Below are 22,462 nucleotides of genomic sequence, written 5' to 3'. Positions count from 1 at the left end.
GACTTTAACTTTTTGACTCTCTCTTGTTTCCCAATTCCTTGTGTCAGGCTCACATTCTAAACAAGGAAAGGAACGCATAAAGTTGACAAGTGACAGACAGACAGACAGGGTGGTGATGTGAAACAATCTGGAAGCGCGGTTGTTTGACGAATCGATAGGAGTTGAGGCCAATGATTGGCTGGCTTACAGGGCCCAGTTAGAGGTTGGACGAACAGGGGGACAGGAGAGCGGGAGGCAGTGCAGTGCCTTGCGCCTGTTTTGATTGACTGATATTGGGCGCTTAGTGTAGGTCTGAGGCTTGAGACGTTGGGAGATGTTGTTTACTTGTTCAGGAGGAGATGAGGTTCTTACTTTGTCGTGGACTTGTGTTTGGATAGAAAGAGGTTGTCACCTCATTGCCCCTGCGTGATGTTCTGTTCGAGGGGAAGGTTACCTTAGCTGCACAGCTCCCTGTAACTCCCTGTAAATCCGCCTGCGCTGATAGCGTAGCGAATCTGCAAAAAGCCAGAGACACTGCGTGACAAAACTTCAACGCATTGTGCGAGGGTGTGAAAACAGTCGTTTGTAGATTCATCCCTCGATTTATAAGATATATTTGGTCTTTGAAGAGCTCAACAACTGGAATTGGGTCTTGAGACCATGGAGTGGTGCATGCTTCGTCCCTTCCCGGACCTGGACCGCCAACCTTCCGTTCAGCCCTCATCGCATCCTCCAGCCTAAGCTGCTAAGGTAACAAAACAGCACCTCAACCTGCGGACAGCTGTTACCCCTCTATTGCCAGGCCACCCAAATCTGTAGGGGTTCGGATAACAGCGCATCTAAGCAAAGCAGTCAGCAGCTCTTTCTTTCTTTCTTTTTTTTTTTCTCTCCTTTTTTTTTTTTTTTCTCTTTTTCTTTTTTTTTCGAGCATGTCCTTGTCAACATCGATTGATCGGCAAACCAACCTAGCACATAACTCATACCTAGCTAGACTCCCCACAAACTCCAGCTCCATACACCTCTACCTACATACATACGCCGAGATAGCCTACGGGCTCGCTCTGCTTCCACTTAGGTTGTCATGACCGTGACTAACAAACCCGACTCCAAATGCTAGGTACCGTGATGATCCGATGGCATCCATACCCGGCGGCTGATAGAGGCAGCAGCAGCAGCCTACCTCTAGGTATCGCCATCACACCTACTATAGTCTCGCAGGAAAAAGTACTTACGATCCAAGGTAGTTAGGTAGGTAGGATTTTCTCTTCTTCGGAAATACTATAGTGAGGGAAAAAGTTTAGTTCCAAAAAAAAAAAAAAAAAAAAAAAAGAGAAAGAAAAAAGAGAAAAGAAAGGGTAAACTGTGAATAGTTGAGGGTGAAACATTGCTACTCAATATCATTATATGTCTTGATGGAGAACCACCTTAGTCTAGGTGCACGTCCATTAGTAGATAGGAAACCCAACTGAAGAGACCTAGAATACAGGCCAGGCGAGAGAGAGACGGGAGAGGAATTGGAATGGGAATGGATTGAGGTTGTCTATCTACCTAGTAGTTACCTATGTACCCTAAAGACAAGTAACGTTGCCTGACTCACGGCGGGGGCAAGGGGGCAAGGGATGAGCTATGAGTTTCCTTTCACGAACGGGCTCATCTGTGAAATCACGAACGCTACCTACTTCTGCTCCTTGACGGGACTACTGGGCGCTTCTTCTTCTTTTTTTTTTTATTTATTTCCAATTTTTTTTTGGAGGGGAATAAGAAATATGAAATAATAGCAATGGTGTAATTGTGCACAAGGTTTTATCTCTATTCTCATAGTGGCGGATGGCTGGCTTGGACTTTGATGGCGATTGTCGCTAAGGGGCAAGAGTGTTGGCTTAGCATGCGTGAAGCTTTCAACGAACTTAAAAGTTCCCCCAAAGTTCGCGAAGAGGATCGATGTACTGTAAAAATCATTTTGAGGGCGAGCATTTTCTTGAGGGAGTGTGTGTGGGATAGTATAATGGCAAGATTGCGAGCCTGGGTGTGTGTCTCTAGCCTTGATGAAGAAGACGGAGTATCCCTGAGGTAGCGATGTTGGGTTACTTCAGTCTTGTTCCTTCATCATTCGTGCTGATCGGTTCCTCTGGAAGTTTTGAGATCTCGAGCCCCTTGATAAAGTTTGTTTGCTAGTCCCACATCCGTTCACGATTCAGATCAAGAGTCAAGACGTACTATAAACGCCCCAAGACAGTTCATTAGAGGTCATAAGCAAACAAACTAGTATTGGAACTTCCCAAAGGACAGCTTACCTACCTAGGCATGTCCATTTAGGAGAGCAAGTTTAACGTATAACTGACCTTGGCTAGCCTTCGTTTGTCAATCGACAAGGAATATCTCTGGAAAAAACATGCTTTTCATTATAACGAACCCAATCAAAAACATCCCCTTGATCTATGCCACGCTGGAAGTTGATATCCAGTACTCCACGCTACCCATGCCATCAAACGACAATCCCATACGCCAACCGCCCACTCGCAACCATATGCTTTTTTCCCATCCAATCCTGCCAACCCTTCTCCCATACCATTGTTGAACATGCGGCAAGGAAAACCAGCTCCTTCTCATAGCACTTGATTTAGGCCTCCCCCCAGATCTCATCCGCAACCTCCCTCACCAACCTCAACTTCGCCCTCTGATCGTCCTCGCTGAGGGGGTACCCGCTCTCATGCGTACTGAAGCCGCACTGGGGGCTGACCATCACTCTCTTCAGCGCCTCCTCCCTGCTCTCTCCGGTGCCCTTGGCGACCCAGCTTGCAGCCTCCTCCACCCTCCTCTTCACCTCCTCCTTGCTCTCCAACTCCCGCAGCTTGGTGCTCACCACACCCAACACGACATTCTTGTTCTTGGGAAGGTATTGCAGGGGCTCGAAGCCGCCGGCGCGCGCGGTGTCATACTCGAGGTAGAAGGTGTTGACGTTAAGTTCTTGGAAAAGCTTTTGGGCGATCACGTCGTAGGCGCCCGAGGCGAAGTGGCGGCCGCCGATGAAGTTTCCGCGGCAGAGGTGGACGCCGGTGTGGAAGTCGGCGGGGAGGAGGGAGAGGGAGTCGTTGTAAAGCTTGATGTAGGAGTCAAGGAGAGTGTCGATGGAGACGGTGTTGTCGGGGTCGGAAGCGTAACCGGCGCGGAACTCTTCGGAGCAGAAGTCTGGAGGACAGGGGGTGTTAGTTGGTAAGAACGGGGGTTGAGGAGTGGATTGGGGGCAGAAGAACACATACAAGCCAAACCAGGATCATCAAACTGCACATTCCTCAACCCAGCCTCATAGAGCATCTTGAGCTCCTCCTGATAAACCTTGGCCACGTCGGCAAAGTACTCTTCGTCATTCGCATACACGCCTTCGGCATAGGCCTTGCCCTGCTTGTAGCGCATGTGGAACCAGGCCGGGGTGATCATGGTCAACTTGATGTTCGCCCACTCCTCCTTGGGGGTAAACTGCTGCACCAGCTTCAACTCGTGCAAGTTCGACTTGCTTTTCTCCCTGTTGTGTCTCAACTTGGCGCCCGCAATGACACTGTCGCCAGGCATCACCTTGCGGTCCTTCTCGATCAGGCTGACGACGTCCGGGTGGTAAAGGCGAAACATGCTGGCCTCGGCTTCCTGCAGAGCGACGGACCCTTCGAACTCGTCCCACATCAAGCCCCAGAAGCGGGTGCGGTTGAACTCGCCGCTGTTGACGGCCTTGAAGCCGAGTTCTTGCTGGAGTTTGACGACATTGCCAACCGCCTCCTTTTCAATGGCGGGGAGTCCGGCCTCTTCGGGGGAAAGGCCCTTGTCGCGGATAGCTTCGCGGGCGTCGAGAAGGTTTTGGGGCCGCAGGAGGGACCCCATGTGTTCGGCGCGGAAGGGAGCCATCTTGATTTGGTGTTTGGGGGGTTGTGGGTGTGATTGGTGATGGAGAGAAGCTGGAAAAGAGCTACCTGGAAGCTGGAACTGAAAGGGAGAGCTCCCTGACTCCAGTTATAAGGCAGAGGGCAGATACATACATAGCAAGGAGAGGGGTCAAGGGCAGATCTTTTTTTTTTGCCCGACGACCGTGATATGTCCGAGTCCCGGGTCCAATGGCTGTCCCTTGTTAGACCCCGGATTATGGAACTTGACCTGTTCGGCAAATAGCACCGGCCGGAGCCTGTGACGGCACTGGACGCAGCAGTGCCATGCTACGCTAGAGGAGCTGCTAGCGTGAATGAGAACTCTGATTCCATGTCATTGTGGGCCGATAGCGGTGCTTGGGACCTCGGGATGACCCTGACATGTACACTTCCATCGTAGGTCTGGGGCCAATGTTGATGTGTGAATTGGTGGACGGTGCTTGGACGTTGGTGACCATAAAGGGGCAATGATTGGAATCAAATCACCAGAGTTTGCTGTAGGTAATGAAAAAGGTGAATGTCTGGATGGCGGACGCAGAATGAACAGATCCGGGCAAATCAACAATGTCGTTTCTTTGCTTCTGGCATACTTAATGTACCATAGTACACTATAGGTGTGGAATTCACCACTCCATCCAAGAAAGCACAACCCTTGGATAAGCTGCTGTATGTACCAATTGAAGCCGTCGTCGAGTCTGCCTTTTGCAGTGCGGTGATGTCGTGTTGTAGTGGGGTATTTAGCGGGGTATGATCGATTGACCACTGCCCCGCTTCAACCTCAAGCAGGGATCAAGCTAGCTGTCTTGCAGCTTTGTCAGCCCTTTGAAAGTGTTGCCGGTTCCTCTAGGATTACCCCATTGTCAACTTCTCACGAAATCACTCCCCTCTTGTGCCGGGCGGCATGTCAGATTTGCAAAATCCTCACAATTTCTCTGGCAATGGTTTTGGATCCTGATAGTTCCTTTCTGCTCGTTTCCCGGAGGCAATTGTCAGCGGTGACAGAGCCCGCCTTTGTCCGCGCACAAAGTAGTGGAAAATGAAGGGCAAACAACAGAGTCGAAGTCTCATTCCACGTTACATTGGATCCGGGTGACGGCATGCCATCAAGACGCAGAGTCCCGTTGCAATTTTATTGCTTGTGGAGAAACCTCGGATGCAATTGCCTTCTGCGATGGAAGAGACAGCGGCAGTATTGGAGGTGCAGTGGATGCAGGTGTTGAAACGGCAGGCAGGAACGGCTCCAGTTCCACCTCCGATTTCGTCGTCGCATTTCTCGGTCCAGATACGTATGTAGAAGGAACATGAAAAAGAGACGACGACTGCACGCACCCTTGCACGTCCCAAAGGGCCTCCCACATTTGCCAAATCCTCCATCACCAACTGCACAAATCTCAACCCAGTCAAGATGGACCAGATACGACACCATTGGCAGCCCCGTGCTGTGGGAATAGAAGCACGGCATGAAGCAGGCTGTAGGCCTCTCGCATAAGGCAGTGTGCCATTTGGGCCTATTACAGTCGCTAACCGCCAACCGGCCTGTCATAGATGTCGTCCAGCCCCAAGCGGGGACGTCGACGCCGGTAAACGACTGACATCCTCGACGACGTGGAAAAGAAGTCCTGTCTCCAGTCCCCTCGACTCGACAGACAAGGTCGTTTTGTTTTCCCCCTTCATCTGGTCGTTAACCTCATCCCAACTCTTCAAGGAAGAACCCAGCGCACGACAGCTTTGCAGGCCGGCCCAGGCTGCGTTCGCCGCGTGTCCACTCCCGCCTGTCGTCTCATTTCTCTGTGTTGTTGTTGTTGTTGTTGTTGTTGTTGACGGACGCACCGACGTTCAAGGGGCCTATCGTCTCGTTTCTCCGTGTTGTTGACGGACACGCGTTGAACGCGCCTGTCATTCCGTCCGCCGACCAAGCTATCCAAGTCCTCAATTTGTCCCAAGTTGGAGCAGTTAGTGCTCAATCACTCAGTCAACCGTTGGTGAGCTTCTCCCCTTCTCTCAAACATGTTGATCCAAAAATGCTGACACCCATATAGCCCTCCTAAATAGCTGGTCGACAGCTCTGTGCGCAAATTACCCCCTCGCCCGCCATGGAGGTCTTCATCAATAAACTTCCTCGAGACCTTTCCGAGAGAAGCTTGACAAATCATTTGAAGCCGTTCATGGACAACCTCGGCATCCGTCACTATGACTGCAATAAACGGTCCAACAAACACTTTGGAAAAGTCATCTTTGTCACTGTCAAGGAAGCGGATAGCTTCCTCAAGACACACCCTCGTCTTTCTATCATGAATCAGCAGGCCGAATGCAGGGTCAGCAAGCCCCAGCCAAAGGATCTGAAGAACTTGGTCAACGGCATTCTTTACGAGGCTGAAGAAGAGGAAAGGCGAAAGAAGGCGTGGGAGGAGAATACGAGCAACAATGCCCGGCCTGCACGCACGCCAACTTTAGCACTTGATGCCGACGTTCTTGACTGCGGACATTGGTCCTACATCGACGGCAACTTGACCTTCATCACCGAGTGGTCGTCCCCCCTGCGCGTCTCAGCAAAGTTCGCCAAGCACGACCTCGTCATTACCTCTTTGGTCGGATCTCAGGTCTGCATCCCATACCGAAGCATCCAAGAACTCGTCTGGTCGAACGATGGACACGTCGCTGTCACTCTCACATACGCCCCTACGTTTCTCTCGCCGGAAATTCCATCCGATCGATTCGGACAGAGGATGCGCCTCGAGGCATGTGATAGTAACCACGCCAAAGTATCAAAATTCTGCCTCGTCTATCATTTCAAGGTTTCGGACAAACATTTAAAACAGAACCAGGGTAGCTACAGAGGGAGTGACTTCCGTACCGCCATTAATGGACTGAATGAGCAAGATATGTTCTGGATCACGCATTATACATTCGCCATTCAAACCACATCTCCGCAAGATGCATATCCAGTTGCAGTTGACAGGCTTAGGGCGGCTCTTCTGGAGTACGAAGGTAGAGATACGTTGCCTTACAGCCTGCTCTTCAATCTCCAAGCGCTGGTGTACATGTCGTATCTTCATCCGACAACCGTGCTAAAGCTAGCCAAGCGCTTAGCTGATATGTTCGAAACGGCCCGACGCTCAGGTCAGCGGCAGGATCCCATTTCGGTTGATGCCTTCAAGGACCTCTTCAAAACCATCGACTGGCCGTCGCCGAGCCTCTCGAGCGCAGAGGCGCTCGCTCAGTTTGAGGTCGAAGGGATTATTGAACACTTGAAGAAAACGGAGAAGCGCATGCGTGAGGGCTACACCCTGCGGTTAAACGAAGAGATTCCTCCCGGTCTTACCAAGATCTATCGGGCACTTGTCACACCAACCCGAATCGAACTTCACGGGCCTGAACTGGAAGCCAAGAACAGGATCCTTCGAAAGTTTCCAGAACACCAGGACCACTTCCTTCGAGTCCAGTTCGGCGAAGAGGATGGACAGGACCTCTTTTTCAACTCGGCGGTTTCCATGGACGCCATATATCAGAGATTTAAAGACGTCTTGACCAATGGCATCTCAGTTGGTGGACGGGTTTACAGGTTTCTCGGCTTCTCCCATTCCTCCCTCCGAGCACATAGCCTTTGGCTAGCGGCGCCTTTCATTTACAACGGTAGATTGCAATTAGCTAATAACATCATTGAGGGTTTGGGCGATTTCGGCAACATCAAGTCGCCAGCGCGACGTGCGGCACGCATAGGCCAGGCCTTTTCAGAGACACCATATTCCGTTTCGCTCGACACTCACGGTATAGATGTGATAAGGCAAAGGGACATCAAACGCAACGAACGCGTGTTCAGTGATGGCGTTGGGATAATTTCGCAGGGTGCCCTCGAGGTGATTCATCGCGAGATTCCCGAATCCAAGGGCTACCCCAATTGCTTGCAGGTTCGATGGGCTGGAGCAAAGGGCATGTTAGCTCTTGATGCCCGGCTACCTGGGAGGCAAATCTGTATCAGGGATTCCATGGAGAAGTTCCGCAGCCGTGATGAGGAACATCTCGAGATATGCGACATGGCTTCAAAGCCAATTCCTTTGATGCTGAACCGTCAGATGATCAAGATTCTCGAGGACATGGGCGCCCCTGCCAAGTGGTTCATGAAGCTCCAAGAAAAGGAACTCCAACGTCTTCGGGCAATCACGGACAACGTCCAGAACGTGGCAACCTTTCTCAAGCTGCAGTGTGTCGGAGATTCTGTACACCTCAGCCAGTTTCTCAAAGACCTTGACAAAATGAACATCGACTACCGGAGAGACCAGTTTCTTCGCGGTATTGTCGAAGCTGTCGTGCTTAGAGAGCTGCGCTTGCTCAAGCACAAGGCTAGAATCCCGGTTCCCTATGGCGTTACTCTGTTTGGTGTCATGGACGAGACAGGCCTATTGCGCGAAGGCGAAGTATACGTGACTTTTGAGACCGTGGACGGTCGCTTCAAGGGTCCTCCCACTGCTGGCCCCGTTGTGGTGACTAGGTCTCCAGCCTTGCACCCTGGAGACATCCAGATTGCCTACAATGTCATTCCACCGGCAGGGCACCCTCTCAGAGAACTGAAAAACTGCATCGTGTTCAGTCAAAACGGTGAACGTGACCTGCCTAGTCAGCTGTCGGGCGGTGACTTGGACGGCGACACTTTCAACGTGATCTGGGATCAGAGGATCGTTTCCACGCTCAGAACTTTCCCAGCGGCCGATTATCCACGTGTCGAGCCCTTGAAACTGAACCGCGAGGTCGAGTCAAAGGACATGGCTGACTTCTTCGTGGAGTTTATGAAAGCCGATCACCTGGGGGTAATTGCGGTTCGGCACATGATCCTCGCGGACGAACGCGATGAGGGAACGCTGGATGCAGACTGTCTCAAGCTGGCAGCATTGCACTCTAAAGCGGTTGACTTCTCCAAGTCGGGGATTCACGTGGATATCACCGAGTTACCAAGGCCACCAATGTATCGGCCTGATTTGTAAGTGCCGACATACCTTCCTGCTTCAGTTCCCTGCTAATGATGACTGCCAGCCTGGTAAACGGGCCAGACATTAAGATCCACGATAAGTCCACGATTGACATGGAAGAGCAGTACCTTAAGCAAGACGACGATGATGGAGACGACACACCGCGGTACAAATACTACAAATCGGAGAAGATATTGGGACATCTTTTCCGTGCCGTGGATGAAAAGAAGATATGGACCAAGAACATCAAGCTGGAAGTCCCATCGGGTGGTGTTCCGTTTTGGAAGGAAGTGGAATCATCCCTGTTGAAACGTATTCGCGGTATTGGACAAGTGCGGTGGCAACATCGTCTTGACGAAGCCCGCCGAATCTGTGAATCGTAAGCCACCAGCCTTTCCCCGTCGCTGCTCATGGTTGCAACCAACTAACATGATTTGTCATGTTATCAGTTACGAAGACGGCATAAGAGACTCCATGGTAGAGTTTGCTGACTCTCCGACCCAGCCCCTCAAAGAGCTGGAAGTTGTCATGGGATTTATCCTAAACAAGAAAGGCATTCAGAGCAGGCGGCAGCGAGACAAGTCATCAAAGCTGTCGGACGCGTTTGCCCGCATAACCAAAATGGTGACAAATGTAATGCGTCCCTCCACTCCGCCTGAGGAAGCTACATCGGAGCTCCACGCATTGGAGCTCTGCCTTGCCTGCTTCTACGTGGCAGGTGAGAAGAAAAGCCGACCCCAAGAATCTTGGAAGCGTCAAGTCGCTACAGACCTTGAAAGCTTCCGGCTTGTGACTAGTTCGGCCTTGCTTCTCGAGATCAAGGCGCAGGAGCAAAAGATCAGGCTTAGACACGCCGCTAGAAGTGGTGGCTTCGTCGGTGTCCGGGGAGGGAGCCGCGTTGCAGGTCGGGGAGGTAGGGGAGGCCATCGGCAGCCCGCTCGCGTGGATGTTAACACGGCGGCTGAGGCGGCGACCCTACAAACCGCCGATACTGGTGCTGCGTTCGATTCGGGCTCACCAAGCAGCACGTCAGCGCCAACGACCCCGAGCTCCGGATCCAACTACACGCCCAGTAGTGGGTCGGATACGCGAGATGGCATATTCAACAGCCCTACAGGGCTATACCCAGACTATCAGCCGGAATTGGTACATGCACAGGCTGCCGCAAGAACAGCGGGCACTTCAGGAGGACAGGTCCCAAGTGCGGCGCCTGCAAACATGCCAGTCAGATTGACACCTGCGGACCTGGTGGACCACATTGCAGCTCAATATGCGCAGATGCAGCTTCACCAGAGGAATTGGTGATTCTGAGGACATTGAAGGCCGGCGGGGGTGACGGATATTCAGAGGTTGAAGAAGCGGAAATGTTTTTGGATATCACGACCTTGATGAATGTTTTTTTTACTCCTGCTCACGTTTGGAATTATCGGTTAATTCTCGCAATATGAACAGAAGTTGAATACCTTAGCCAGGCAGATGTTGTTGACGGGAGAGTGCTGGGGTCCATTTCGTGGCTGTTCCCCGGCACCCCGGATGTGTACCCCGCAAATGAGATCTCCCCTCCACTAAAATGCCGGGCGACAGCGGCGGGAAAATGCTTTGCCGCCAGCAAACCAAGAGCCGAGCCGCAGGGCCGGAGATGGCGGACAGTTGCACCCATCCACTCCGACGTCACTCCGATTATGATTACTGTGTGATGAGTTGCAGAGTATTTGAATGCCTGTTATCTCACGAAACCAAACAGTTTCAGCAGTCAAGAGAGTGATATTTTCCCATTCCATTGCACAGATTTTGGTGTAAACAAACCATCACCAAACACTGTCAGAAACAACAGGCCCACAGCGGGAGTTGACATCGGGTCTTAGCGAATTGCTCCACCAAAAACGAGTTGGTCAACATCCAGACATCAACCTCATCAATACATCCCAAGCTTTACAGGTACTACGTGTTCTCTTGACTTCTCATCACCACCAAATCCAGTATCTCAAGAGACCCAACAGCAGCAGCAACAATGGCGGCCGCAAAGAACGGACAGGGAATGCTCTACGTGACGATGCAGCCCCAGGAGGGTCTCTCGCTCGATCAGTTCCACGAATGGTACAACAACGAGCATGGCCCTACCCGTCTGCGTCTTCCCCAGATCTTCTCCAACGGCCTGCGCTACCAAGCCACCGACGGCCAACAGCCGCACTTTCTGGCCGCCTACGACGTGACCGACATGGCTCACCTCCTGACGCCCACCTACCTCGATCTGCGCGCCAACCGGTCCTCCCGCGAGGCCGAGACCATCGGCCAGGTTAAGGTCGACCGTTTCTTCTTCGATCTCATCTGGACCCAAGAAGCCCCGTCCTTCAAGCCGGCCGAGCAGTGCACTGACGCCGAAGCAGAGGGCCGCGTCCTGGTGGCTGTCGACGTCTCGCTCAACCTGACCCAAGAGCCTGACGCCGCCGAGAAGGTCATCCAGTGGTACCAGGAGGAACACATCCCCATTCTGTCCAAGATCCCCGGGTGGCTGCGCAGTCGTGTTTTGCGCATGCCTTCATCCATCGAAGGTTCCAACGCCGGTGAAACCAAAATCATCACCCTGCACGAATACGCCGCCGAAAACGGCCTCGGCGGCCCCGAGCACAAGGCCTCTATGGACACGCCCTGGCGCACCGAGGTTTTCAACAAGTACATCACCACCAAAGGCCGCAGGACCTACTCGCTCTTCTACGTCTTTGGTCCCGCCCCCCGCGACTTGCAGCACCTCGCAGCCTTACCCGCCTCCGCCGCCTTTTCCGCTGTTTCCCCCCGCCTCACCACCACTCCTGGCACCAGTGTCGATAGTCCCATTATCAGTAGCTACATCACCACCCCGCACGATGGCCTGATTATTCCGTACCAACTAGAAGGCAACCCCTCCCCTTCTGCCCCCGTCATTGCCTTTTCCAACTCCCTCCTTACTTCTCTACACATGTGGGACCCCCTAGTGAAGATCCTCAAGACATCTCGACCTGACTTGCGTATCCTGCGGTACGACACGCGCGGTCGTCATTCTATTCCGTCCCCGCCGCAACCAGCAACTCTAGACCTCCTAGCGGACGACCTTGCTTCTCTTCTCGATGCCCTTCGCATCGATAAGCTGCAGACTCTGGTAGGCGTAAGCATGGGCGGCGCCACGACGCTCAACTTTGCTATTCGTCATCCTTCGCGCTTGCAAAAGTTCGTAGCGTGCGACTTTAATGCTGCGAGCTCCGAAGCCAATACCCAAGCATGGAAGGATCGGATTGCCGTTGCTGAAGCTGATGAGGGTAGGGGGTTAAAGGAACAGTTGGCGGGGGTTACAGTGGAGAGGTGGTTCCATCCGAATACGATGGAGAAGAAGAAGGAGGTGGTGCAGTGGATGACGGAGATGGTGGCGGGGAATAGTGTAGAGGGGTTCAGGTGGAGTTGTCAGGCGCTGTGGGGGTATGATTTGCGAGAGAAGATGAGGGAGGTTAAAGGGGTGGAGGGATTGTTTGTGGTGGGGGAGGGGGATGGGAAGGGGGCGTTGGTGAGGGCTATGGATGGGTTTAGGGGTCTATTGGGGGAGAAGGGGGGAGAGTTGAAGGTGGTGAAGGAGGCGGGACATTTGCCGATGTGTGAGTGCCCGGAGGGGTTTTGGGAGGTTGTGAAGGATTTCATCTGAGGGCGGATGGAGTTCAGTGATGTATGATACTTGATGAAATGAGAGGTTTTGGTTCTTTGATGTTGAATCTCATGGAAGTAGGATTTGTTGTTTTTTAGTTCAGGTGGGAGGCAGTTTTATGAGGTGGATAGGTGAAATATTACCGCACGATCTGTCTCTACGTACATATCGCAGCGATATCCCCCTTTCTTACCTTAAACAAAACGCTGTTCTGTTGCTGAGAAACAAACAGGAAATCATATTGGACTAAAGCAAGCCAATAGCATCTCTCAACATGACCATCACCATGTTTTTAGGACACTCTCCAACCCTCATGGAACTCTCCCAAAGCCCCCCCTCACTCCTGCCCTGCCTTACAATCCACCCCCTTCAAAACCACACTCCACGCATGATCCCCATACACCGCCTCCCCAGCAACCAAAGGCCTCGTATTCGTCGCGTCCGTCGTCCTACACTTCTCCAGATCAAGCACCATCTGAGCCTGCTCAGCTAGCGTCTTGTAAGTAGGCGCGTTTTGGTAGGTCCATGCCACCTGTCAAACAAAGTTCGTTAGCCATCAGCCTGTTTTTTTTTTCTTTTTTTTTCTTTTTTTTTCTGTTTTTCTTTTTTTTTTTTTCTCTTCCTTCTTTTTACTATATTTAAGTACAGAACCCTGGAAGGAGAGGTGAAAACAAAGCAAAAAAACAAGGGGAAAAGGAAGAGAGAAAAAGAGAGAGAAAAAGAGAGAGAAAAAGAGAGAGAAAAAGAGAGAGAAAAAGAGAGAGAAAAAGAGAGAGAAAAAGAGAGAGAAAAAGAGAGAGAAAAAGAGAGAGAAAAAGAGAGAGAAAAAAAGAAGGAGAAGAAGAAGAAAAAAAGAGAGAGAAAAAAGGAAACTCACATCCCCAACACACCAAAACACACCCAACCCCTCCTCACATCCCATCCGTCTACACCCATCCGCATGCTCAAAAACTCCAGGGAGAGGCGGACCGTTGTTGTCCAGTGTCTTGAGATGGTTGAGAACCTTCCAGGCACCGGAGGTGGATCCGAACTGAGGAGCGCGGGGGGAAGGGCAGATGAGTGTCACGTCGTCAAGGAGATGGTCGGTGGTGCTGAATTCGGTTACGTTGGGTTTGTAGTTGGAGTTGAGGACGGGGTTATTGAGGTCGAAGTTTGGGTCGTTGGGGGTGTTTAAGCTGGGGGTGAGGATGTCGTTGTTGGTGGTTGTGGTGGTTGTGGTAGTGGGTAGGGCAAGGGCGAGAGAAGCATGGTATTGGAGGAGGGAGAAGAGACTGAGAAAGAGGAGGGATCTGAGGGAGGACATTGTTGAAGGTGGTGGGTTGTTATTGGGTGGGGTCAGTGGAATAGGTATAATAAGAAGCGAGACAAGAGACGAGAGTTGGCGTTCAAGTATAGAAGGACTATTGGCTTTTGTCAGGAAGGATAATGACTTTTATAGGGCGCGTTGCAAGATTGTCCTCATGGTTCAACAAAGTCCGGAAGAAGAAGTATGAACCACGTAGTATCCAACCTAAGTCGGGTATGTCGAATTACCAACACCATCATGTGTCTTTGACAGCCATGACAGGCAACACGGACAGAAACACACGCGGAACGCTTTGCGGCTCATACAACTCTACTGTTCAAAAACCATTGGCCACTCATGGCGGATATGTGTATATATCTCTCTCGGAAGCCGGAAATGGTTCGTTTGCCTTTCACGAGAATGTCATGTGCCAGCAACCAAAGGGGTCAATCAGTACGCTGGTGACACTAACAGATTGCTTGCCTGCACACGGAGGTAGGCTGTTAGTGCAACTAGTAAATTGTGATGGCGACTGAGTTGTTCAATTTGAGACTGATCAAAGGGTTGGTAATAGGACTCTCAGCTGTCTGTAGAGTCTTGCGATGGGAATCCATAATTTTAAGCATCGAACCAGCAAAAGAACAAAAATACGTACACGAACAGACGGAAAATCATAAATCCAAGAACGTTAGTCAACAAATATTAACACAGTACCAAGCAGGACAGACAACCAAGATAATCAACAAGCGTACAAAATCACCCTTGTACACTAACCCCCATTGAAACCACAACAACGACGCTCTGTCACCGCTTAGCAAACTCAAACCTACTCCTCCAACCTCGCAACATCCAACTCCTCCCAAGGCCTCTCCACCAACTGCTTCAACGCCTCACAAACCTCTCCCAACACCACCTCCGCCTCCTCCTTCCAGCACTCCATCGTGACAATCTCCAACACCATCTCCTCGCCCTTCTCATCCCTAAAAGCCTGCACCTTCCACTCCCTCAACGGTTCCTCAAAGCAATACATCGTTTCAAACTCCGCCTTTGCTCCAGTCTTCTTTTCCTCTCCCCCATCCCCAGAAACAGAAAACTCCAGTTTCTCCACATGCGCCACATCCTGATGCACCACAGTATCAAACCACATATCTTTTTCCAGTTTCCAATCCGTACAAGTCTTGACAATCTCTTCCAGCCCCATACAATCATACGCTGAAGAAGCCATATGCTGTGTCTGCATCTCCACCAGCAAATCGTGGCCTGTACGAAGAGGTTTGGACGCGTTATTGAATTGGATTCGGGCAGGTACGTATTGCCATGTCGGGCCAGTGACGGCGTTGGTGTCCTTGATGCCAGGGACGTCGACGGAACGACCGGAGGAGACTTCGCCGAAGAGGACGTCTGGACTACCCACGTGGCGAGCGAGAGCCAAAGCCCAGGCGGCGGAGGGAAGGGTCGCGATGGTGACGTCGCGCGAGCGGGAGGAGATGTTGACGGCGCGGTGGATGGCGAAGTGCTTCCGGGACGTGATGGGTGTGGAAGGGCGGAAGCGGGTGATTCCGCTTGAGCCGGAGAGGAGGTTGCGCCAGTAGGGAATGGCGGCGGGGATGGAGTCGCGAAGGGTATGTGCGATGAAGTGGGAAAAGGGGTAGGAAGGAGGGATGGAAGACTCTGGGGAAGACAAGTAGAGCTGGTGGAACTGGTGGAGCATGATGGGGAGGCAGATCTCGTCGTATTGGGCGTGCGATAGCCGGAAGGCGAGGGAGCATTGGGAAGTGCCGTTGGTGATGAAGAACCATTTCACAAAGGAGGAGCCGTATGGCATGCGAGTCTGGGAGTCGAGGCGGCACACTTGGGAGGCGAAGTCCTTGACGTCGGCGTCGGCGTCGATTTCGTACTCGGCGATGGAGGTGATGAGGTTGTCGATGACGGCGCCGTAGCAGGTGTTGGAAGCGTCGCGGACGAAGACGGTGCGTAGGATTTCGTTGCGTGCGACGACTTCGTGGCACGCGCGGAAGAGGGCGGCCTTGTCAACTATGCCGTTGAAGTGCATCAGCTCGTAGCGGAGAGAGAAACGGGGGAGCTCGACGGTGCCGCGGACGGCGATCTCCTGGAGGGGACGGGTGGGGAGGATGTCGGCGATGGTCCACGACTTGTCGACCAAACTGTTCTTGACGACCTTCATGATGCTGGCCTTGTTGTTCTCCTCGAGGAGAGAGAAAGGCTTGTACTCGGTCTCAACCTTCTCCGAGGCGTCAACCACGGCACCGGTGGTTTGCATGACATTGGCCATGTCGAACAGCGTGCGGTTGGCAAAAACCTGCGCAACGCTAATCTTGAGACCCTGCTGGCGTGCCTCCGACACTAGCTTCATGGCAGTAATGGAGTCACCACCGCGGTTGAAGAAGCTATCGCCGAGGTAGATGCTATCCTCCTTGACCTTGAGCAGCTTGGCCCAAATCTTGCGCAGTGTCTTTTGTTTGGCCGAAGTGGCAGCAACAGCGAAGGGAGCGACGGAGGAAGCAACCTTCTTCTTGGCCACCTCGGTCTTGGGCTCGGTAGCCTTAAGGATGCAGAGGGAGGCAGACTCGCCGTCGACCTTGAACTTGGCGAGCTGACCAGTCTTGTATAGCTTCTTGCTTCCCTCGTACCAGGCCGGTTTCTCAGCGAGAAGAGTAACAGGCGCAGCAAGTTCCTTGATGGTCTCAACAACCAACTCGCCCGCCGCACCAACGGGCACCAGCCTGCCAGCATCAGCAGCATCAACAATCCACACCCCTTCCACATCCTCCGCAGTGATACCCCCAACAAAAGGATCAGACTCAGCAGTGAGGTTCGTAACACCCACCAACTTCTTCACCTCCTCCTGATCCTTCTCCGTCAAACACTCCAACTGTCCCACCTTCTTCTCCCCACTGCCCTCTTCACACAACTGCCTCACCACCACCTGCAACTGATCCAACGCCTTCTTGACCACACCCATCTCCACCGTCTTGGAATCAAAAGACGCCATGACCAGGAACCCATCCGCCTCCAACGAGCAAACCAGCATCAACGCATACGTATTGAACTTCAACGCCTCCTGCGCCGCCTCGGTATCACCCGCCGGAACCAGTCCATTCGCCGGCGTGTTCTCCGTAACGCCCACCTCGCCCGCAGCAGGATGCAGCACAATACCCGTCCTCAACTCGCACGCTTGCAGCGCGTCGTCGGACAAGCGACGGATGTGCTGCAGACCTGCGTGTTCGTAAGGGATCTGCGTGATCATTTGTTCAGCTACCTGCTGCAAGTACTCGGCGACAGTCTGCTCGCGATCAACACACACGCGAACAGGAACGGTGGTGATCATGGGACCTTCGATCTCATCTGCGCCGACGATGGGGGCGTTACGCCCCGTGAGCGTCTCGCCGAAGACAATGTCGTTGTTGCCGGCTGTGTATTGGCTGGCTACCAGGGCCCAGGCAGCGCGCACGATGGTGGCGAGGGTGATGGTGGTGTTGGGCGAAGAAGGGGGTTTGCGCCCGTCGAGAGAGACGTAGAGCTCCCAGAGGGAGTCGGCGCGGGTTTGGTACCCCTCAAATGGCAAGGCGGGGAATTGCGAACCGGTGGCACCGGCGAGTTGATCCTTCCAGTAGGCGTCGCAGGCGGCGCGGTCGAGGGTGTTGTTGAGGTAGTTGATGAAGTGCTTGAACTCCGCGGCGGGCTTGCGGGGGACGAGACCCTGGTAGGCCTGGTTGACGCGGTCGACGACGAGGGGCATGGACCAGCCATCATACAAAGCGTGGTGCATGGTCAGGACAAAGTGGTAGGCGTCGCCGTCCTGGATGAGGCCGTAGCGCACGAGAGGCTTGCCGAGGTCCATTTCTTCGTTGCGGTCGGTCTCGAGGTACTCGGCGAGGGTAGGGGCGGAGTGCCAGTGCAGAGGCTCCTTGACGACGACTTGCATCAGGCCGCGCGGGGAGTGGATGATGCGGGTGCGGAGGATGGCGCAGTCGACGTTGATGGCTTCGAAGGCGGCCTTGAGCTTGTCAGCGGCGGCTTGGCCTTCCATCTTGAGCACACGCTGGGCAACGTAGGCTTCCTTAACCTTGGCGGACAAAGCCATGAGGGCTTCTTGGAGGGGCGTGCAGGGATAGACGTCCTCGACGGCGTCCTTATCGATATCGCAGTGCTTGCTGGCCTCGGCCTTGACGTCTTCGATAGCCCAGTCGCTTTCAAGCAGAGAGAAGGGAGCAACCTCATTGCTATCCTTGCCATCCGCGTCTTGTGTGTCAACCTTGGTGGCGACGACAGCCATGTCTCTGAGGACGGGATACCGGAAGACATCAGCAACAGTGAGCTTGACGCCCTCCGCTCTGGCAGCAGCAATGAGTCTCATGGCCCTGAGAGAGTCACCGCCAACACCAAAGAAGCTATCGCCAGCGGCAATCTCCTGCTCAGTACCGAGCAACTGCTTCCAGACCTTGTGAAGAGCAATCTCCATCTCGGTAGTAGGAGCACCGCCATCGCCACACTGTTTGGCCCTCTTCGCACTACCAGAGACTTGCTCCCTGGTCATCGCAGCTCCCATAGCCCTCAGCGTCTTGCGATCAATCTTGCCCGACACAAGCGAGGGCATCTCACGAAGGGGGATATACGCATTAGGAACCATGTACCTAGGCAGATCAATGCCCAGCACCTCCTCAATCCCATCCAGCGCAGCCTGCAGCTCAGGAGAGAAGCTAACCTCACCCTCAACAACACTCTGCAAGGCGTCTTTGGCCGAGATACCCGTTGAGCTCGTCTCCGCCAGGAAAGCAACCAGCGTAGGATCACCACCACTAGGCTTGATGACCTCAGCAGCAATCTTCACACCACTTGGCAACTTGGCACGCAAATGGTGTTCAATCTCAACCAACTCCACTCTCTGGCCTCTCAGCTTGACCTGTGCATCTTTGCGTCCAACAAAGACAAAAGCCCCCGAACCATCGGCATCGTACCGGACCAAATCACCAGTCTTGTACAGCCTTCCCTTTCTGCCCGGGTGAGCATCGCCATGCCCAGCAATGAGCCACTTGGGGTCTTCGATGAACACCTCCTTGGTCTTTTCCTCTTCACCGAGGTACCCAAGTCCCACGACCGGGCCCTCCATGAGCAATTCACCCACTGCTCCCACGGGCACGAGACGGTCATGATCATTGGGATCAACGACCCATCCGCATCCACCAACGCCGGTACCAATGTTTCCGGTAGTGAACCCCTTCTTCTTGGCCTCCTCGTCTCTCGCAAAGACATTGTTGACGGTACATCCAACAGTGCATTCACTCGGTCCATACGCAACAATCACCGATGTCTTGCCGCGCGACCAAGCAGCTGCATCAGCAGCAGAGACTGCTTCACCGCCCAAGCCAAGGACATCAAGACCCTTGATAACTTCTGGATCAAGCACTCGAGCAACGGAAGGAGTCATGTGCGCCATGTTTGCTCCGCTTTTGAGAATGGCGCCCCCGAGATCGTTCATGCGATCAGCGTCAGACGGAATGCAGATGGTTCCGCCGACAGCGAGGGTGCAGAGCATGCAATCGATGGAAACGTCAAAAGCGTAGGAAGCGAACTCGAAGCAGCGGGAAGAAGACTTGTAACCGACTGCTTCGGCGCGAGGCAGGGCGCCGGAGGTGTAGTTGGCGTGGGAGATGACGACGCCTTTTGGTTTGCCGGTGGAGCCGGAGGTGAATTGGATGTAGAGGGGAGTTGTTTCTGTGGGGATCACGGGCAGTGTCACCGTGGTAAGCTCGGGGGTTTGAGAGAGGATGGTAAATAGCTCATCAGAGACGGTGATGACCTGTCCTTTGCTTCCTCCAGAAGGAGAGGGGAGACAGACCTCTGCAAGTTCAGTCTGGGAAGCAGAAGCGACGATGATGTCGCCACCGGTCTGCTCGACCATCACGCGCAAACGGCCTTCAGGCTGCGAGGTGGGATCGGTGAGAGCAAATGCTGAGCCGGCTTTCATTACGGCCAGCAAGGCGACGATAGTCCAGCGGGATTTCTCAAACATGAGCGGGGCCACGCCGCCGAGCTTAACGCCGCGGGAGACCAGGTGGCGAGCCAAAAGGTCGGACTTCGACTCCACCTCGGCGTAGGTGAACTCGCCGTCCCAGGAGGAGACGGCCGGCTTGGAGGGGTTGGCGGCGGCTTGCTCGGAGATGATGTCCTGCATAGTGCGATCGATCAAGGGGGGCACGACGGCGTTGAAGGCCCAGATCTGATTAAGATCGCAGGGGAGAGGGGCGAGGAGGGAGGAGATGGAGGTTGTCTCGGGAGAGGAGAGGATGAGGTTGAGAAGCTCGGTGAAGGCGTTCAGGCGGATGGTGACTTGGGAAGTGGTGAGAGCGTCGAGAACGTTCTTGAACCAGTAGACTTGGAGAGCGAGGTCATGTTGCTCGGCGTCTTCTGAGGGAAAGAGCTCGAGTTGGAATTTCCAGTTCTGATGATCATGTTAGTCACGGCAACTCGAACCTGGGAGGAGAGAAGACATACCGGCCGCTGAGCAGTCTCATATCCCTCTTCCTTGATCTTCTCGGGCGCCTCCTTTCCATCATTGAAGAACAACGTCCTGTTCTCCTCTGTCACCTCTTGCCCGGTGACCTTCTTCAGCGCCTCAAGTACATTCTTCACAGTCACCGTTTGATCAAGCCCTTCAGAACCCAACACTGCCTTGACAGAGAACTGTGACGACGTTTCCGCCCCATCAGCTGTTCTCCGTCCCCAGTTGAAGTTTTCTACCCGATCATCTTCTCCTCGCTCTCTCTGGAGAAGCAACAGCCATGCTAGGAGAGATGCGTCTAGTAAGGAAACGCCGTTTTGTGTTGGTATGGACAGTGGCCTGGATATTGTCTCCAGACCTAGTGTGTCGAAGAGGTGACTGGTGGTGTTGCTGCTCTGGCCGTTGAGGCCGAGAAAAGAGAGGGCTCCTTGTACGACTTGCTGCATGGTGATGGTGGTGGTGTGTCACTGGTTCCTTTTTGGGAGTACTGGATTATCGACTCGGTGGGTATGTTGGAAAGAGAGGCGTATTACTGCCGCTCTTGCGCGTGTTGTTGTGATACGTCGATGGACGGGTAAGATAGGATAGAAGATACGGTGACGTCGATGATCGACTTGAGTGATGAACGAATGGCTGGAATTACACAATATGGGGTAAATAAGCGGGCGAGATGAGGACAGGACGTGGTGGAGGGTCCGTTGGTAGGAAGGAAGGACACAGATGGGAAAGGGTTGTGTATGAGTCTATTCCCGTCCTACCGTATGTCTGTTTTCACACTTGTTTATTTTCAATCAAGGGCAGAAGACGATGATGAAGCTGTTGGTGAGGCTCTTTTCACTAGAGAAAACCGCCATGGCTGAACGTGACTGGGCCGTGGCATGGTCCGGTGACAAAGCTACACGCGCGTGGCTATCACAGGGAACGAAACGAAGGAAGGTCGAAAGCATCTGGCTAGACTCACCCCACTCGGCTCAGGATAGCACCGCGTATCGGAAGTGGTGGTGGTGGTGGTCGTAAGGTTCGACGACAAGGTTCCCTCCTCATCCGCGCGTGGTGCTGTGCGTGTGGGCCAAAGGTAAAGGATTCGGAATGGATCACACGCGCGAGTTTCATCCTTGATCATCACCATCTGATAAGATTTGATCCGGGACTGAGAGACGTTGAGATTGAACGTGGCGGGGAACGTGGGACCTCTTCGGGGGAACCATCCTCGGTTGGAAAAGAAGAGGCGTGTAGATTGGTGTGACACATTCATCTTTTTTTTTTTTTTTTTTTTCTGTTCTTCAAAATGAATGAACTCGCCTTTGAAAGAATTGGTGACACCACACTCGTGACATTACCAAAGAAGGAGTTCCTGCCGTCAACTCGGCCGAGCAACTCTGCCCAGTCTCCTTGGATCCGACCTCACAATTGGCCAGTGGATATGGTTTTCGCTTGGGCGTTCAAAGTCGTTCACCACACCAACCACACTGAATATCCAGAAAGAACGTCCCCAGGGTTCAAGTGCTGGAAAAAGTGAGAAAATTTTGGTCGGTCCCCTGTCCTGTCCCTTCCGGCCGGTTCCTCCACCGTCCTTCGAGTGTGGAGTCCGTTTGCGTTGCCATGGTGGGGTAAACAATGGAACCGCAAAACGGAGGCTCGTGAAGAAGAGAAGGAAAACAACGGATCATCGGATCTGATAACTTTAATGGGACAGGACAGTGTGGATTCTTCACTTCTTTCCAGGGGCTGCTTCCCAGTTTTTTTTTTTCTTCAAGTCGTGTTCGTCTTTTCGCCCTTGGATTCTTCCGTGTAGGTGATTTCTACCCAGCAATGAACCGCCATCGACCTTTGTGATGGATGTTGCTGTTCTCCATTATGTATGCCGAGCGTATCGTGTGTGTGGTCGTCGAGTGTGTTGATCGAGTGAGTGGCCGTGCAGCATCTCATCTCATCGAATTTGCTCCGGTACCACGGCATCACCACCACCAACAAAAAGCGGGCCGCCGAAAAGCGGAGGACGGGCGGGGACCGTTCGCGCCAGCGTCCCATCCAAACAATGCCATTGACTCGTTCCATTTCCATATCCTCCACCATTGATCTTCGCTATTGCCTCCATTGTTTTCTTCGTTTATTGTGAATGCGGAT

At 53.1% G+C, this 22,462-nt stretch overlaps 5 protein-coding genes across 5 annotated transcripts; 2 read left to right on the top strand and 3 right to left on the bottom strand.

Moving 5' to 3' along the window:
• Positions 1-2,306: 2,306 nt before the first annotated feature.
• NEUTE1DRAFT_117220 (uncharacterized protein) lies at positions 2,307-3,912 on the bottom strand (the record flags this gene model as incomplete). The annotated part of the gene is made up of 2 exons (XM_009853460.1): positions 2,307-3,168; positions 3,240-3,912. The coding sequence occupies 2 exons, from the start codon at positions 3,874-3,876 to the stop codon at positions 2,600-2,602; spliced, it is 1,206 nt and encodes a 401-aa protein (XP_009851762.1).
• A 2,062-nt stretch (positions 3,913-5,974) lies between these two features.
• On the top strand, positions 5,975-10,321 carry NEUTE1DRAFT_64449 (uncharacterized protein; the record flags this gene model as incomplete). The annotated part of the gene is made up of 3 exons (XM_009853459.1): positions 5,975-8,868; positions 8,922-9,236; positions 9,307-10,321. 3 exons carry the CDS (start codon positions 5,987-5,989, stop codon positions 10,160-10,162), a joined length of 4,053 nt encoding a protein of 1,350 aa, XP_009851761.1.
• Positions 10,322-10,868: 547 nt separating this feature from the next.
• On the top strand, positions 10,869-12,718 carry NEUTE1DRAFT_130190 (uncharacterized protein; the record flags this gene model as incomplete). Its single annotated transcript, XM_009853458.1, has 1 exon — positions 10,869-12,718. The coding sequence occupies one exon, from the start codon at positions 10,869-10,871 to the stop codon at positions 12,525-12,527; it is 1,659 nt and encodes a 552-aa protein (XP_009851760.1).
• A 146-nt stretch (positions 12,719-12,864) lies between these two features.
• On the bottom strand, positions 12,865-13,830 carry NEUTE1DRAFT_138327 (uncharacterized protein; the record flags this gene model as incomplete). Its single annotated transcript, XM_009853457.1, has 2 exons — positions 12,865-13,059; positions 13,405-13,830. 2 exons carry the CDS (start codon positions 13,828-13,830, stop codon positions 12,865-12,867), a joined length of 621 nt encoding a protein of 206 aa, XP_009851759.1.
• Positions 13,831-14,336: 506 nt separating this feature from the next.
• NEUTE1DRAFT_64441 (uncharacterized protein) lies at positions 14,337-20,781 on the bottom strand (the record flags this gene model as incomplete). Its single annotated transcript, XM_009853456.1, has 2 exons — positions 14,337-20,275; positions 20,329-20,781. 2 exons carry the CDS (start codon positions 20,779-20,781, stop codon positions 14,639-14,641), a joined length of 6,090 nt encoding a protein of 2,029 aa, XP_009851758.1.
• Between the last annotated feature and the right edge of the window lie 1,681 nt (positions 20,782-22,462).

This window comes from Neurospora tetrasperma, assembly GCF_000213175.1.
Source record: "Neurospora tetrasperma FGSC 2508 unplaced genomic scaffold NEUTE1scaffold_4, whole genome shotgun sequence".
Classification (NCBI taxonomy): domain Eukaryota; kingdom Fungi; phylum Ascomycota; class Sordariomycetes; order Sordariales; family Sordariaceae; genus Neurospora; species Neurospora tetrasperma.
This window is presented reverse-complemented; position numbering and strand designations above follow the sequence as displayed.